Source organism: Theropithecus gelada, chromosome 13 (genome assembly GCF_003255815.1).
Source record: "Theropithecus gelada isolate Dixy chromosome 13, Tgel_1.0, whole genome shotgun sequence".
Lineage (NCBI taxonomy): Eukaryota > Metazoa > Chordata > Mammalia > Primates > Cercopithecidae > Theropithecus > Theropithecus gelada.
Window position 1 is genome coordinate 81,752,597 of NC_037681.1, and position 17,968 is coordinate 81,770,564.

The 17,968-nt window shown below is 38.1% G+C and overlaps 1 protein-coding gene across 8 annotated transcripts in view; it reads left to right on the plus strand.

Moving 5' to 3' along the window:
• The window catches only part of KIAA1841 (KIAA1841 ortholog), a 75,705-nt gene that overhangs the window by 43,376 nt on the left and 14,361 nt on the right, over positions 1-17,968 (plus strand). For 3 of the 8 annotated variants that reach the window (XM_025354228.1, XM_025354235.1, XM_025354229.1), the window contains 7 exons: positions 857-956; positions 6,981-7,072; positions 8,358-8,386; positions 8,468-8,541; positions 9,026-9,114; positions 12,125-12,216; positions 13,069-15,235. In XM_025354228.1, the coding sequence (XP_025210013.1) occupies positions 857-956; positions 6,981-7,072; positions 8,358-8,386; positions 8,468-8,541; positions 9,026-9,114; positions 12,125-12,216; positions 13,069-13,105 (513 nt within the window). In that variant the 3' untranslated portion in view covers positions 13,106-15,235. Of the gene's footprint in view, positions 1-856; positions 957-4,525; positions 4,631-6,980; positions 7,073-8,357; positions 8,387-8,467; positions 8,542-9,025; positions 9,115-12,124; positions 12,217-13,068; positions 15,236-17,968 lie in introns of those variants that run through there. The other 5 variants (XM_025354231.1, XM_025354232.1, XM_025354230.1 and 2 more) reach the window with 3 other exon arrangements.

The window sequence follows — 17,968 nt, forward strand, 5'->3', positions numbered from 1 at the left end:
TTGATTGTTTGAGTGATTGGTTGACTTTTTTAAAAAAATGCTGTCTGCCATCAATATTCATAAGAATGGAATAGGAATTTGGATTAGTGATAACAGACAGTAGGGCACAGAGATGCAGGAAGGTAATGCAGATATGGTTGAATAATCCAGGGCCACATTCACCCGGAGAATGTGCATATGTGCTTGTTTATGACTACTTTAGGCCGGGCGCAGTGGCTCACGCCTGTAATCCCAGCACTTTCGGAGGCCGAGGCGGGCGCATCACAAGGTCAGGAGATCAAGACCATCCTGGCTAACACAGTGAAACCCCGTCTCTACTAAAAAAAATACAAAAAAATCAGCCGGGCACAGTGGTGGGTGCCTGTAGTCCCAGCTACTCAGGAGGCTGAGGCAGGAGAATGGCGTGAACCTGGGAGGCAGAGCTTACAGTGAGCTGAGATCGCACCACTGCACTCCAGCCTGGGCAACAGAGTGAGACTCCGTCTCAAAAAAAAAAAAAAAAAAAAAAAAAGGCTACTTTAATAGTGGTGGTTACTATATTATAATTTAACCTTAATATCAAGGAATATACATTTAGTAGAGTGATAGAGGTACAATTCAACAAATACTGAGTACTTATGTGCCTACTACTGTTCTAGATTCTGTGAAGGAATTAAAAAATATATGATGTAATGTAAGCCTGCTGCAAATGTAAAAATTCTTATGTCCGTTTCCTGGATATTGTGCTAGCCAGAGGTTATTTTATCAGCTCTTGATTGACTTATTCATTCAAAAGAAATTTAGGTAAATGTGTTTGAAAGAATTCATTAAAAATATCATAATATTACATTTATAATAGATTTTTTTTTTAACTTAGAAACAACAGTCACTGTTTTCAGAAGAAGAAGAATATACCACTGGATCTGAGGTCACTGAAGATGAAGTTGGAGATGAAGAAGAAGTATCCAAAAAACAAAGTATTGGTTTATAAGTTAAAATCAAATCTCACTGTTTATGAAGGGGTTACATTCTGAAGCCTTTAATGCAAGGGACAGGGAATTAGTTTTATATATATAGTAGGTTGCAACATAGGAAAAAAAAAATTAGAAAGGAGACACCATCAAGATTTCCTAACCTGGGCATGAACACAGAATACTCAAAGCTATAAAGAAAGGGCAGTACACTGAGAAAGAACTCTCCAGGTTTTCACTTCAGGTGCAACTAAATGTGTGACTCATGTCAGATGAAATGTGATCTGAGATGTGTACCTGAGATGATTTGGAGTGATACTCAAATGAATCATTAAATAACATTCATAAATGTATGATTATTTTAGTGGAAAGCATGTTTTGTTTTTTGTTTGTGTTTTTTTTTTTGAGATGGAGTCTCACTCTGTCACAGTGGCACAATCTTGGCTCACTGCAATCTCTACTTCCTGGGTTCAGGCAATTCTCCTGCCTCAGTCTCCTGAGTAGCTGGGACTACAGACGCATGCCACCACACCCGGCTAATTTTTTTGCATTTTTAATAGAGACAGGGTTTCACAATGTTGGTCAGGCTGGTCTTGAACTCCTGACCTCAGATGATCCACCCGCCTCGGCCTCCCAGAGTGCTGGGATTACAGGCGTGAGCCACTGTGCCTGGCCGAAAGCAGGATTATTATACAACTATAAAATTAACTTGTGTCAAAATTTCTCAACTCATTAGTTCCAAGAAACAGCAAGGAAAATTGGTTCAAAGAGCCTTTGAAGACTCAAGTATTTATAGGCAATTATGAATCCATTTTGTTACAATAATTTACCTCTTTTAGGATTTCATATGAGTGGAATCATGAGTAATCTTTTGTCTCTGGCTTCTTTCACTTAGTATAAGGTTTTTGAGATTCATTCATATTGTTTATTCCTTTTTATTGCAGTGTAGTATTCCATTATACTACTTTTGAAAAAAGAATGTTAGGCCGGGCGCGGTGGCTCAAGCCTGTAATCCCAGCGCTTTGGGAGGCCGAGACGGGCGGATCACGAGGTCAGGAGATCGAGACCATGCTGGCTAACACGGTGAAACCCCGTTTCTACTAAAAAATACAAAAAATTAGCCGGGCGAGGTGGCGGGCGCCTGTAGTCCCAGCTACTGGGGAGGCTGAGGCAGGAGAATGGCGTGAACCCAGGAGGCGGAGCTTGCAGTGAGCTGAGATCCGGCCACTGCACTCCAGCCTGGGCGACAGAGTGAGACTCCGTCTCAAAAAAAAAAAAAAAAAAAAGAAAAAAGAATGTTGGTCTGGGCACGGTGGCTCATACCTGTAATCCCAGCACTTTGGGAGGCTGAGGCAGGCAGATCACCTAAGGTCAGGAGTTCAAGACCAGCCTGGCCAACATGGTGAAACCCCATCGCTACTAAAAATGTAAAAATTAGACTGGGCGTGGTGACTCATGCCTGTAATCTCAGCACTTTGGAAGGCTGAGGCAGGCAGATCACCTGAAGTTAGGAGCTCAAGACCAGCCTCTCCAACATGGTGAAACCCCATCTCTACAAAAATACAAAAATTAGCCGAGCATAATGACAGGTGCCTGTAATCCCAGCTAATGGGGAGGTTAAGGTGGGAGAATTGCTTGAACCCGCAAGGTGGAGGTTGCAGTGAGCCGAGATCATGCCATTGCACTCCAGCCTGGGCGACACAGCAAGACTCTCTCTCAAAAAAAAAAAAAAACAAAAAACAAAAATTAGCTGGATGTGGTGGCAGGTGCTTGTAATCCCAGCTACTCAGGAGGCTGAGGCAGGAGAATCACTTGAACCCAGGAAGGGGAGGTTGCAGTGAGCCGAGACCATCCCATTGCACTCCAGCCTGGGCAACCGGAGCGAAATTCCATCTGAAAAAAAAAAATTTAAAAGAAGATTGTAAGTTAGATACAAAAGTGATCAGTGTCATACAACTTAGTGAACCCACAACTCTTAGGTTATCTTTTTAGAAATCGTTTGCATTTTTATTAGACACAAAAACCTGAAAGTTAACATGCAACTTTCAGATGCCATCAGTAGATGGTAGTCAGACGTGGTACATTCTCTTAGAGAATTAAATGATTCTTGAGTAGGCATGTTAAACAGCCCTCCAATATGACATTGAAAACACATGCTGCCTTCCCTTTATCTTCTCTCCAAGTTTTACATAATTTTTCTTTACATGTTGAATCCTCCAATGAAAAAGCTGGTTCTTTAGCAATTTTGTGTCAATTTTAATTAGTAAAGGAGAAAGTTCTACTAGGTTTTTTCTTCAACAGTTTGAGGTATAAGTTATATGTTGCAAAAATCACCCATTTTAAGTGTACATGTAGGCCGGGCGCGGTGGCTCAAGCCTGTAATCCCAGCACTTTGGGAGGCCGAGACGGGTGGATCACGAGGTCAGGAGATCGAGACCATCCTGGCTAACACGGTGAAACCCCGTCTCTACTAAAAAAAATACAAAAAAATTAGCCGGGCGAGGTGGCGGGTGCCTGTAGTCCCAGCTACTTGGGAGGCTGAGGCAGGAGAATGGCGGGAACCCGGGAGGCGGAGCTTGCAGTGAGCCGAGATCGCGCCACTGCACTCCAGCCCGGGCGACAGAGCGAGACTCCGTCTCAAAAAAAAAAAAAAAAAAAAAAAAAAAAGTGTACATGTAGATGAGTTTTGGCACACAGATGTGTAACCACCACCAAAATCAAAATCTGGAACATCATTTCAAAAAGTTCCTTCATCCCCCTTTGTACTCAGTTCCCTTTCTCCAGTTCTGCCCTTAGGCAACCATGAATCTGCTTTGTCAAAATAATTTACCTTTTTAAGAGTTTCATATGAATGGAATCATGAGTAATTTTTTGTCTCTGGCTTCTTTCGCTTAGTATGAGGTTTTTGAGATTCATCCATGTTATTGCATGTGTCAGTAGTTTAGTCTGTTTTATTACAGAGTAATATTCCATTATATGGATATACCATACTTTGTTTATCCATTCGCAATTTCATGGACATATGGGTTGTTCCCTCTTGTTGGCTGTTGTGAATAATGCTGCTATGAACATTTGCATACAAGTCTGTATGGACATGTGTTTTCATTTTTCTTGGGTAGGTACTTAGGAGTAAAATTACTAGATCATATGGTAAGTGTATGTTTTGCTTTATAAGAAACTGCCAAATTGTTTTGCAAAGTGACCGTTTTGCATCTCCACGAGCAGTGGAGCATTCCCACCACTGTGCGTTCCCACCAGCAGTGTCTGAGAGTTCTAGTTGCTGCACATTCACATTAATACTTGGTATTACTGGTCTTTTTAATTTTGGCCATTCTAGTGGGTAGATAGTAATAAGCATCTTTTCATGTTTTTATTGACCATTTATATATCTTTTTAATGAAGTGTTTGTTTAAATCTTCGGCCCATTTTTATTGAATCCTTTGCCTTATTATTGAGTTGTAAGATTTCTTTATATATACTTTAGATCTAAATCTTTTTTGTCAGTCATATGTTTCTCAATATTTCCCCTAGTCTATGCTGTGCCTTTTAATTTTTTTTTTTTTTTTTTGAGATAGAGTCTTGTTCTGTCATCCAGACTGGAGTGTAGAGGTACGATCTCTCACTGCAACCTCTGCCTCCTGGGTTCCAGCGATTCTTCTGCCTCAGCCACCTGAGTAGCTGGGATTACTGGTGTGCACCACCACACTGGACTACTTTTTGTATTTTTAGTAGAGATGGGGTTTTGCCATGTTGGCCAAGCTGGTCTCGAGCTCCTGACCTCAGAGGATCTGCCTGTCTCGGCCTCCCGAGTGCTAGGATTACAGGCATGAGCCACTGCACCAGACCTAATTTTCTTAATGATGTCTTTTGAAGAGCTTAACTTTTAAATTTTGTGAATTCTAGTATTTTAGTTTTTCCTTTTTATGTTCCATTATTTAATAGCTAAGAAGTATTTGCCTACCCCAAAGTCACAAAGATTTTCTGCTGCTTTCTTCTAGAAGTTGTATGATTTTAGCTTTTTATTTAAGATTATGATCCCATTCAGGTTAATTTTTGTTTATTGTATGAGTTAAGGGTCAAGCTTCCTTTTTTTCCATAGGCATAGCTGGTTGTTCCAGCACCGTTTATTGAAAAGACTATTCTTTTCTAATATATTGGAATACCTTGGCATCTCTGTTAAAAATCAGTTGACTGTTTACATTTCCAAACTCTCTGTTTTCTTCCATTGATTCTTATGTCTTTCTTTACATCAGCATATCAATACCACACTATTAATTTTTGTAGATTTTAGTGAGTCTTGAAACCTGGTGGTGGGAGTCCTCCAAAATTGTTCTTTAATTTTAAATTATTTTGGCCTTTCAAGGTGCTTTGCATTTTCTACAAATTTTAGAGTCTGTGTGGATATTTCTACAAATATCTTTTTGGGACTTTTGTTGGGATTATGTTGAACCCATATCCAATTTGGGGTGAATTCCTTTTTTTTCCAGTGGCAGTTTTTCCCATCCATGAACATGGAATATCTCTCCATTTATTTAGGACTTTTTTCAGTGTAACTCAACAATGTTTGTAGTTTCAGTGTACAGGTGTTGAACATCTTTTGTTAAATTTATTCCTCCCTATTTTTATGCTATTATAAATGGAATTGTTTTTCTGGTTGCTCGTTGATTGTAATACTAATGATGGTCAAAATATAATTGATGTTTGTATATTGACTGTGTGCTATGACCTTGCTAAATTCAGTTATTTGTTCTTCATTTATTAGATTTCATTCCAACCTGTATACCTTTTATTTACATGTCTTGCCTTTTGTGCTGGTTAGGACCTGATATTGAATAGAAGTGGTGAAAAGAGACAGACATCCTTACCTTGTCTTATGGGGAAAACAGCCAGTCTTTAACCATTAAGTATGGAATGTTAGTTTTCGGCTTCCCATAAATGTCCTTTCTCAGTTGAGAAAGTTCCTTTCTGTTTCTCTTTTGCTGAGTTTTTATAGCGAATAGGTGTTGCCTTTTGTCAAATGCTTTTTCTCCATCTGTTGAGAAGATCATATAGATGTTCTCCTTTATTGTATCAATTAGGTACATTAATTGATTTTTCACATGTTACACCAGTATTCTGGTGTACTAGAGTCATAATGACATTAGAAAATGAGTGACATCACCCCTCTTTTCTGGAAGAGTTTGTATAGGACTTGTGTTGTTTCTCCCTTAAAAGAATAATAAAATTCAGCAGTGAAGCCATATGGGCCTGGAGCTTTTGTTATAGGAAGGCTTTAAATTATGAATTCAATTTCATTAGTTAATAGATGCTATTCAAGTTTTCTATTGCCTCTTCAATTTGTTTTGATAATTTCTGTCTTTCAAGGAATTTTATCCAATTTGTCAGATTTATTGGCATAAAGTCACTCATAGTCTTTTTTTTTTTTTTTTTTAGACAGAATCTCACTCCATCACCAGGCTGAAATGGCACAATCTCGGCTCACTGCAACTTCTACCTCCTGGGTTCAAGCGATTCTTGTGCCTTAGTCTCCTGAGTAGCTGGGATTACAGGCACACACCACCATACTTGGCTAATTTTTGTACTTTCAGTATAAATGTAAATGTGCCTAATTATAAAGCCCTAAAATATACAAAGCAAAAACTGACAAATCTGTAAGGAAAAATACACAGATTACCACTTATAGCTAGAGATTTCAATACTTTTTTCTTACAGCTACTTGGGAGGCCAAGGCATAAGAATCGCTTAAACCTGCAAAGCAGAGATTGCAGTGAGCCGAGATCATGCCACTGTGCTCCAGCATGAGTGACAGAGCAAGACTCTGTCTCAAAAAAAAAAAAAAAGAAAATGAAAATGAACCACTGTAAAGCAATTTCAGCTTTGCTTCATGGTGTATTTGCTTTTTACCCAGAAGTTAATTTGTTAGTTTTCTTAAAACAATGTTTTTCTTAATGGTCTTATTGTTTAGAAGTAACAAGTAGACTGGAAAGGTATATGGGGCCTAAGCTTATAACATTGACCTCTCATTATCAGGGAAAAAGGAGAAGCCAAAGAAGTTCACTAGACAACCAAAAAAGCAGGTATCTTCACCCTGTGCTCAGAGGAAAGAAAAGGCATTGGAGAAGGTAATTCTGAATTATCTGTTGTTATTTTAAAGTTCATGTGGAAAAATAAACAAGTGACTATAGCCAGCAAAAAATAAAAAGTTAAGAGTAATGAAGACACATGGAATGCTAGCAATGTAAAAATGAAGTTTTTTGTAGACTGAGATTAAAGATCTCTAAGATATATTGACAAATGAGAAAAGGAAGGTACAGAAATGTATAGTGGTATAGTATGCTACCATTTGTGTAAAGTAGATGGGGGAAAAATATAAATGAACTTCCTTGTATATGCATAAAATGTCTCTGGAAGGCTACATAAGAACTTGATAAAATTGGTTGCCTCTTAGGAAGGGAACTGAATGTATAAGGGACAGAAGTGAGAGTCTTTTATTGTATGTGCTATTTATACCTTTTGAAGTTTAAACCAATATTACTTATTCAAAAAATTTAAAATAGGCTGTTAAATTAAAAATAAATTATATTTTATGACATTTAAAAATAATTCTTATTTCTCCATGCCTTTGAAAGAAGGGGTAAAAAAGCCAGACAGGAATAAGAGAATAGTAATAACCACAATTGGCTAAAAAAAAAACTGTGAATTTCAAAAATGTGTGATAGGTTAAGGCTGGGTTAAGATCCACAGAGTTACATTGGACACATTGTACATTCATCTTTGTGTTAAGTGTCACAGGCATATGAGTGGGTTAATTCTAAAAAAATTGTATCAGCTGGCTGGGCATGATGGCTCATGCCTGTAATCCTAGCACTTTGGGAGGTCAAGGTAGGTGGATTGCTTGAGCCCAAGAGTTTGAGACCAGCCTGGGCAAAACCCCATTTCTACAAAAAAAAAAATACAAAAATTAGCAAAGCATGGTGGTGCATACCTGTAGTCCCAACTACTCAGGAGGCTGAGGGGGAGGATCACTTGAGACCAGGAAGTCGAGGCTGCAGTGAGCTATAATCATGCCACTGCACTCCAGCCTGGGCAACAGAGTGAGACCCTGTCTCCAAAAAAAAGAAATTGCATAAGCTGGGATTCCAAGGTTAACAAATGAAGCTGGATTTAAATTCTAGGTCTGTATCTCTTTGGAGAAGTTTCTTAACTTCCCTGAACCTCTTTTATTATGAAGATATTAACAGTGCCTGTCTCATGTGGTTGGTGCAAGGTTTAAATGAAATAGCACTTGTAATGCTCTTGGTACAGTGTCTTCACACTCAATAAGAGTGAACTCTTTTTATTACTAACTATAGCGCTAATCAGTAAACATGTTCTAATTGGGCCTTAATGTTGTCTACTTTTTTTTAGTCAGCTTCTAGAGATGTGTCTCCTTTCGTGTGAGTATTGCTCCTTAATCCAATCGGATATCCACTCTTAAAGAAGCATCAATGCTGATTTTTGTTCAATTTTTTCAATAGTGTGAGTATGCAGAAGAATAAGTGGGATGCCACAAGATCCTTGAGATTCAACCAGGATGCACAGAGAGAAGATGGTAAATTTTATTATTTGGGTAATGTACAAATTGGATGTAAATAGCAATGATTTGTGTGTCTTTCAGTTTATAAAGTATGCGGAATAGCTCTAGAGGTTCTAACTAAAGTAAGACCCAAAATTTACATATTCCCTTAGGCAACAACCAGAATTTCATTACTACACAACCCCACCAAATAATGTATTATTTTATGCATCTGTGGTTTTGAGATCACTCACATTGACTTTTGCCCATTACGTTCACCATAAAGGTGACTGAATATGTTTTAGGCTGTTTTATGGTAATCTAAAAAGCAGCACAATTATCCACAAATGAGTCATTTGCCACTTGCTAACTTAAATTCTTCACAAATAGATGTATGTGTCTGTAAAATAGTATCAAAAGATATTTTCATAAACCCTTGGTGATTACAGTCTTTTTTGAGAAATAAAAAGTTATATATCATCCTTACAAAAAGTAAAGTTTACTGTTTTTTTCCCTTCAGATCAGCGGCGAATGTCTGAAATTACAGGGCATCTAATAAAAATGAGATTGGGGGATCTGGACCGAGTCAAGTCAAAGGAAGCAAAAGAAGTAAGAATTGTGTACTAGTATGTTGTACTTGTGTAAAATATGCCTTCCTACTTTTATTTTCAGCTTAGGATTATAAAGATGTTTTAGGCAGAATTTTAAAAGAGTAATTTATGTGTTTTTGTTTTTGTTTTTCCTTTGAGATGGAGTTTCAGTCTTGTTGCCCAGGCTGGAATGCAGTGGTGCAATCTTGGCTCACTGCAACCTTCGCCTCCCGGGTTCAAGCGATTCTCCTGCCTCAACCTCCCAAATAGCTGGGTTACAGCAGGCGTGCGCTACCATGCCCAGCTGATTTTTTTGTATTTAGTAGAGATGGGGTTTCACCGTGTTGGTCAGGCTGGTCTCAAACTCCTGACCTCAGGGGATCCACCCGCTTTGGCCTCCCAAAGTGCTGGGATTACAGGCATGAGCCACCGCACGTGGCCAAATATATGTGTTTTTGTTTGTTTGTTTGTTTGTTTGAGACGGAGTCTCGCTCACTGAGACTTGCAGTGGCACCATCTGGGCTCACTGCAACCTCTACCTCCCAGGTTCAAGTGATTCTCCTGCCTCAGCCTCCCAAGTAGCTGGGACTACAGGCGTGCACCACCATGCCCAGATAATTTTTTCATTTTTAGTAGAGACGGGGTCTCACCATGTTGGCCAGGCTGGTCTTGAGCTTTTGACTTCATGATCCACCCACCTCAGCCTCCTAAAGTGCTGGGATTACAGGCGTGAGCCATCATGCCTGGCCACAATTATGTATTTTTTAATATTCTGTACCAGTTAGCCTGCTTATTCACGTAAAGGTTTCCCACCATGTCTTATTATCCATGGTCCACAGGTCATCTATAACACATATAATAAAATACATCATTGCTGAAAATGTGTCATCACACTAAGAGTAGGTTAACTGTGCGTTGTTGACCAAATGCTAACTCCTGAGGGCAACTGTCTGAAAGTACCAATTTTCATAAACTCTGCATGTGGTGCTTAGATGTCATCTCTAAAATAAGATGTTATCTTGCTGAAAATGGTGACAAGAAACACCTATATTCTTGCTAGAATTACATTTTAATCATGACATTATGTATTATCATTAGTATTGGTATTATGTAAGTACCATACTCTTGCCCTAATTCTTGTATTTAAAAATTTACTTCCCTATAAAACTTCTAAAAGGAAACATAGGAGAAAATCTTCGTGACCTTAGGAAAATATTTCTTGGCCTACAATACCAAAAGCATGATCCATAAATGAAAAATTGGACTTCATCAGCATTTAAAATTTCTACCTTTCAAAAGATACTATTTAAACAATGAAAAGACAAGTCATAAACTATGAGAAAATATGTGTAAAACACCTGATAAGGGATGTGTATCCAGAATCTATAAAGAACTCTCAAAACTCAATAATAAAATTTAAAAACCTAATAAAAATAAATGGGCAAAAGAGTAAACAGACACTATGAAAAAAAGGATTTCCATGCCAAATAAGCATATATCATTAGATGTGCTGAGATACAACATCATTAGTCCTTAGGAAAATGTAAATTAAAACCTAAATGAGGCCAGATACAGTGGCTCACACCTGTAATCCCAGCACTTTGGGAGGCTAAGGTAGAAGGATCACTTGAACCCAGGAGTTTGAGACCAGCCTGGGCAACATGATGAAACCCTATCTCTACAAAAAAATACAAAAATTAGCCGGGTGTGGTGGTGGATGCCTGTAGTCCCAGCTACTTGCGAGGCTGAAGTAGGAGGATCACTTGAGCCTGGGAGGCAGAAGTTGCAATGAGCCAAGAGCACGCCACTACACTCCTGCCTGGGCAACAGAACGAGACCCTGTCTCCAAAGGAAAAATCCCATACCAAGTGCTGATGAGGATGTGGAGCAACTGGAACTCTCATATATAGCTAGTAGAAATGCAAAAAGGAATGGTCAATTCACACATTTTTATAATAGTTTTATTCATAATTGCTAAAAACTAGAAATACTATAAATGATGTCCTTTACCTGGCAAATGGGAAAACAAACTGTGCATATAAAAAGAACATTGGACTGGGTGCAGTGACTCAGACCTGTTATCCCAGCATTTTGGGAGGCCAAGGTGGGCAGATCACAAGGTCAAGAGATTGAGACCATCCTGGCCAACATGGTGAAACCTCGTCTCTACTAAAAATACAAAAATTAGCTGGGCGTGGTAGCACAGGCCTGTAATCCCAGCTACTCAGGAGGCTGAGGGAAGAGAATCACTTGAACCAGGGAGGCGGAGGTTGCAGTGAGCCAAGATCGTGCACTGCACTCTAACGTGGACAACAGAGTGAGACTGCATCTCAAAAAAAAAAAAAAAAAAAAAGAACATTGAGCCCAGGAATTCAAGACGAGCCTGGGCAAAATAGGGTGACCCTGTTTCTACAAAAAATAAGAAATTAGTTGGGCATGGTGGTGCACACCTGTGGTCCCAGCTCCTCTGGTGGCTGAGGTAGGAGGATCACCCAGGAGGTCAGGGCTGCAGTAAACCTTGATCGCACCACTGCACTCCAGCCTGGCTGACAGAGTGAGATGCTGTCTCCAAAAAAAAGGAACAAATTTCTGATGTACACATCAATATGGATGAATCTCCTATACGTGAAAGAAGCTAGGTTCAAATGGCTGCATGCTATATGATTCTACTTATATAATGTTCTGGAAAATGCAAAACTATAAGGATAGAAAACAGACAAATGGTTGCCAGAAATTGGTAGTGGTAGGTAGATTGACTTGACAGGGGAACAAGGGAATTTTCTTTGGGGTGATAGGACTATTTTCTATGTCTTCATTGTGACAGTAGTTATAAAACTGTATGCATTTGTCAAAACCCACACCTGTACACTAAAATGGTACATTTTTCTTTATGTAAATTGAACCTCAAAAAGACTGGATTTAAAAAATCAAAATAAAATTACTTCTAAATTAAAAAGTAATCCCATTTTAATAAAGCAGAGCTTCTATTGATTCTGTGAAGATAACAGTATTGCTTCTTTATTCTGCAGTTTGCGGGAGGTATTTATTCCAGGTTGGAAGCACAAATCAAGGCCTCGGTGCCAGTCAGTGCACGCCAAAGCAGCTCGGAGAAAAACACAAGGTAAATCAGCATAAACTAAACTGGAGTGTCACTGGCTTTGAAGTGAATTTTTTTTTTTAAGATAAATCATATGAACACTAGAAACATATAATTTGAGTTTGGTTTTATGTTTTGTTTCAGTGATTATATTATCAAGGCACTAATTAGAATCAGATTTTAACTTAAAAGATAAAATCTAATGAAAGTATAGCTTTGTGGAATTTTTAAAGTTTTCTGCTTGTTGGACTAGCTTCATTCTGAACCAACTCCTGACAAAAATGTAAGCTAGAGTGCTTCTGTGAAGTAGCAGAATTTTTGTACTGTTTGTAGATCACATATTAATACTTTGTATAAATCACTGTAATCTTTACCATTCCTTGCTTTATATTTTATTTCTCGTAATAAAATCTAACTGGTGGGTCTTGTGTCATTTTACATCACAAGTTTTCTGTTAGAGATGAACAGTTACTGAGATTTGAACATTAATATTACAGATTCTAATTCCTTATCTATAATTCTGAAATGCAGAAAGTTCAAAAAGCTAAAAGTTGTTTTCATACATTTGTAGCAATTCAAACTTGCACTGAGCTGCTGTGATACCATTTATATTTTTTATTCATCCCACTTACATTTGATTATGGGGCACTGCTCCAGATCCATTATATACAACGTACATAACATATTATCTCTGAGAAAGAACAAATCTGAATTCCAAAAATACATCTCCCTTTAAGAGTTTTAGAAAGTGGATTACAGAGCTGCAAGAAGATTTATTAAACCTTGATGTTGCTAAGTCAGCATAATCTAAAGGAGCACCAACTTCCTATTGTTTTAGAAGCAACTCTGACCTCCTTTTCTGTTTAAAAAATCTAGGTCTAAAAGTCGTTTTGGTCAAGGGCGTCCTGCATAAAGCACCTTAAAATATAAGTAAAAAGAGAGAAGGCACACTCCTGGACATCTGAAATTGCTCACTTCTTGAAGATCTTCAGAACAATGACTTCCAACTGTTTTATGTTATTATTATTTTAATCCACATAAATCATAATGCTAAAAGAAACATATAGTTAGGTTTTATGAAAATCTAATTGTAAATATGAAACTTTTTAAATCTGATTTTCTTTTAGTATGATTCTAGGCTATGTAGAGAGCAAATATTTACAAATCTGCATAGTTGAGATGCCCAGTGTTTTCCTTTATTTATTTGAAAAAGAAGAGGCCTAAACTGTCAGGTAGCTAAGTATTTTTAAGACCTTAAAAGTTAGGGGAACACAACTGGTAGTGTTACCATGCATGTGTGCTGATTGTAGTATGTCTTTGGAGCTGTAAATCTTGAGATAGCATTGAGAACTGCAGTTTGTGTGATGAAATTCCCAATGATGCTAATTTTAAGTCTGCATGAATGTTAAGGAGTGACAGGTCTCAAGACTGCATTAGATAAAGTTTCAGGGTAAGGTATTTCAGTACTGTGTTGGGCAGAAGGGTTAATTTTTTTCAGCATTATATCATGGAAAGTACAATGTTAATCCAACTTTTTTTTTCTTTCAGTTTTTAATGCTTTTCTATTGATCATCTGAGCTGGAATTACTGATTATTACCTCTGTCCTCTGTGAAACTAGTGGCATTCTGAATTTGGTAAAATAACCATTGATAGTTTTAGGATAGTAAATCATTTCTGTTGTATGAGACACCCACTATACAGTTCTCAGGGCTCTAAAACCCAACCATATTTCTATAACCATTCAAATAACTACTTAAAACAGTTATACTTGCTAGTTCGAGATGTCTAAAATTTTCCAAATACAATAGATGGGTGAAAAATTGCATATATTCAAGAAAAATCAAAATAAAATTCTATTTTATAAATCATGTTTAAATTTTTCTAACCAGGCAGAAAGAGTGCTCAGGGAAAATTTGTTCCAAACTATAATCATATAATAAATTATGTGTTTGTAAATTATATGTAGGTCTCTGAAAAGCTTTAAGATGCACTGTTTCTATTTTTTTAAGTCTTAATTTGCCTTATAATTGACATTTCTTCAAATTATTCAGAGAACAGACTTTAATGTGTGACAAAAGAGCAATTTCCATTGAAATGTTGAAGTGTTACACTCAGTTTACACGTACAGAAATCATTCTTTTTAGTGAGTCTTTTAGTTGATAAATGAAGCTAGATGTTATTTGATAATCTTGGCTTTGCCAAGGTTTTTGAACTGCTGCTTGGAAATTTTGTTCCAGTTTATATTTGTTTTGATTGTTTGATACTGTGGAAATAGACTTTTATTTTCTAAAGAAAATGTCTTGTAGTACATATTATATGTAAGTACTCTGTTAAACACCAGAGTTTTTTTGTAGCTTACTGTGTTTTCTGTTAAAAGGATTTGGGTTTGTACATGTAAACAGTGCTGTAATGGTCACTAGATAAGGAAAAAATACATATGCTCTTTCAATTTTTAACTGATGGTAAAAAGGCAAACTGCTTCTCCCCTGAGGGGACTGTACCACTGAATTGATTTTACAAACCAGAGTTTTATCAGAATTTGATTCTCTTCAGAATGCTTTTGGCCAGGTGCAGTGGCTCATGCCAGTAATCCCAGCACTTTGGGAGGCCGAGGCGGGCGGATCACCTGAGGTCAGGACTTTGAGACCAGCCTGGCCAACATGGCGAAACCCCATCTCTACTAAAAATACAAAAAGATTAGCAGGGCGTGGTGGCACACACCTATAGTCCCAGCTACTCAGGAGGCTGAGGCACAAGAATTGTTTGAACCCGGGCGGCAGAGGTTGCAGTGAGCCGAGATCATGCTGCTGCTCTCCTAGCCTGGGTGACAGAGTGAGACTCCACTTCAATTAAAAAAAAAAAATGTGTTTTTTATTTTGTTAATGTTTGTCTGTTATACATAGCACAGGTACCACAAACATTTTACTTAAACTCTTAATAGCATTTCTTTTGCCAGATACTTCAATATTTCAATATTACATTAATCCTGGATTCACATTTCTTTAATCGAAATAAATGTTAATGACAAAAGTTGTTTGGAAAGTCTATTTATCTGAATTATTTCATCTTCTCAGAAAAAAAGTCCAGAGTGGCTCTAGATTCCACAAGTTTTCATGGAAAGTTATCTCTGCTACAAGGTGAAATTTTTAAGTTTTAAGATTATTTTAGGCCAGGCACAGTGACTCACCTCTGCAATCCCAGCACTTTTGGAGGCCAAGGCAGGAGGATTGCTTGAGCCCAGGAGTTCAAGATCGGCCTGGGTAACATAGTGAGACCTCGTCTCTACAAAAATAAAAATTAAAAAAATTAACCTGGCATGGTGGCATGCACCTGTGGTCCCAGGTATTAGGGAGGCTGAGGTGGAAGAAATGCTTGAACCTGGGAGTTCAAGGCTTCAGTGAGCCATGATTGTGCCACTGCACTCCAACCTGTGCAGCAGAGCAAGACCCTGTCTTAAAAAAAAAAAAAAAAAAAAAAAGATTATTTTAAATGAGGTTATGCTGGTAAAGATTTACCAAACATTTAAGAGATAAAATACTTCAGAAAAGATGATCTGATAACAATGCTGATTGTACACAATTGCATTTATTTGTTACTTTCCTTCTTCACAATACTCAGCCAGCTACAGTGAGATGTGCTTATTGCTTTGGAAGCTGAGGCTGAAACTCTGTCAAGCTCATCTACTAAAGGCACGTTATAATATAAAAACAAACCAAAAAAATGGATTTTGTCTTTAATTCCTGGAATTAATTCTGCAGCCAACTTTCAGCTATTCACTGAGCAACTATGTCACACCTCCCAGGACTGGGATACCTATCCAGTTTAATTCTAATAGGCTAACTCTCTGTCTCTTATTTAAAGCTAATCTGTTGGGGAAGATGGTACAAGAATAATATTATTCCACCCTTTTAAGATTTTGGGGCAATTAAATGAGTTAATAGATCTAAAACAACTAGCACAGTACTTTCTGGCCTATAGTAAGCCCTCCATAAAGGTTTGCTATTATTGTTGCATTGTTATGTTAATATGTGGAAGGTACCCTAAATTCTTTGAGAGTTTCATATCCCCTTTCCTGTAACTTGAGTTGCTAAGACTGTGTATGTGTGTGCGTGTATGTATTTAGTGCAAGAAGGGAGGCACCTAATACTTTCATGTTTCTATGGCATCATTTGAGATTTAAAAGAAAATCGTATTAAATGTCTTATCTTATTTAGGCAAAGTAAGTGGCATTCGTAGAAAGAGCTAGGTAAAGAATACTGTTTCCTGATACGTGGTAGGGAGGTATGTGGTAGGGAGCTATGCTGTTTTCAAAGAGGCTTCAACTGAAGGACAGTAAGTGAAGGCCATAGCGAAGTCTAATAGCAGCTCTCTTTCTAAGATGTATCTTTCCTTGAGAAAATATAGCCAGTTTGGTTCTTACTATTTGTTTATGAACACAGCCAATACTTAGCAAACTGAAGGTGATGGTCCTAGTAGTTGCTATTTGTTGAATGCTTTGGATATACTGAAGATCATGCTCCTGATATATTCTTTATCTTCTTTAACCTCACAACACCCCCCCCAAAAAATTGAGCATTATCCCATTTTACAGGTGGAAAAGAACGTTCAGCGAGGCAAAGTAAACTACATACTGGGGTTGGAACCTGGGCTTATCGACACATTCCAACACCTTCTTGAAATAGTTTTCCCTTGGGTTGCCTGAAAATTTTCTCTTAGAGGCCTCCTGCCTCACTGGCAGCTTCTTCAGACTGAAAGCAGGTAACTGCAGCACGCTTTCTGTAGTTCTAGACTAGTTTATTCAACTGTCTGCTTAACATTTGTACTTGGAGTACCAGTAGGTATCTCCAACTTAATTAACATAATCAAAACAGAACTTGTGATATCCCTTCCCATTCCTGCCCCCAAACTCCCTGCTTATTCAAACCCATTCTTTTCCAGTTCAGTAAATGGCATTATTGCCTACCGAAGTGCACAAGGCAAATATCTAGAAAGTATTCCTTACTCTTCTCTTTTCTTCACACCTGACATTCAATTTATCAGCTAGTCCCATACATACTGCACATCCATTTGCTTCTCTCTATCTCCACTATCACCACCCCCAGTTATTAACATCTTTTGCATGAAGTGCTACAAATGCCTCGTAAGTAATTCCCCAGCTTCCATTTCAACCTCTGTATAACTTGTTGTGCACAAAACAACTTTCGTGATTTTTCAGTGTGACTCAGATCACATCACTCCCCTGCTTAACACTAATAGCATCCCATCAAACCTAGAATAAAATCCAACCTTCGGGCTGGACGCAGCTGCTCACACCTATAATCCCAGCACTTTGGGAGGCCAAGATGGGCAGATCACTTGAGGTCAGGAGTTTGAGACCAGCCTGACCAACATGCAAAACCCCATCTCTACTAAAAAATAGAAAAATTAGCTGGAAATGGTGGTGAGTGCTTGCAATCCCAACTACTCAGGAGGCTGCAGCAGGAGAATTACTTGAACCCGGGAGGTGGAGGTTGCTGTGACCTGAGATCGTGCCACTGTCTCAAGAAGAAAAAAAAAAACCATCCCAACCTACACTAGTCCTACATGGCCTAGCCCCTGGCTGCCTCTCAGACTTCATTTTCCCTCTTAATTACTATGTTGGAATGTAGTAAGTCATTCCCACCTTTCCATTCCTTGACATTAGCCATTCCCGCTGTCTAGAAGGCTGTTATAATTCAGGTTTTAGTTTAGATGTTACTTCCTCACAGGAGGTATTTCCTATGTGCTTAGTATAAA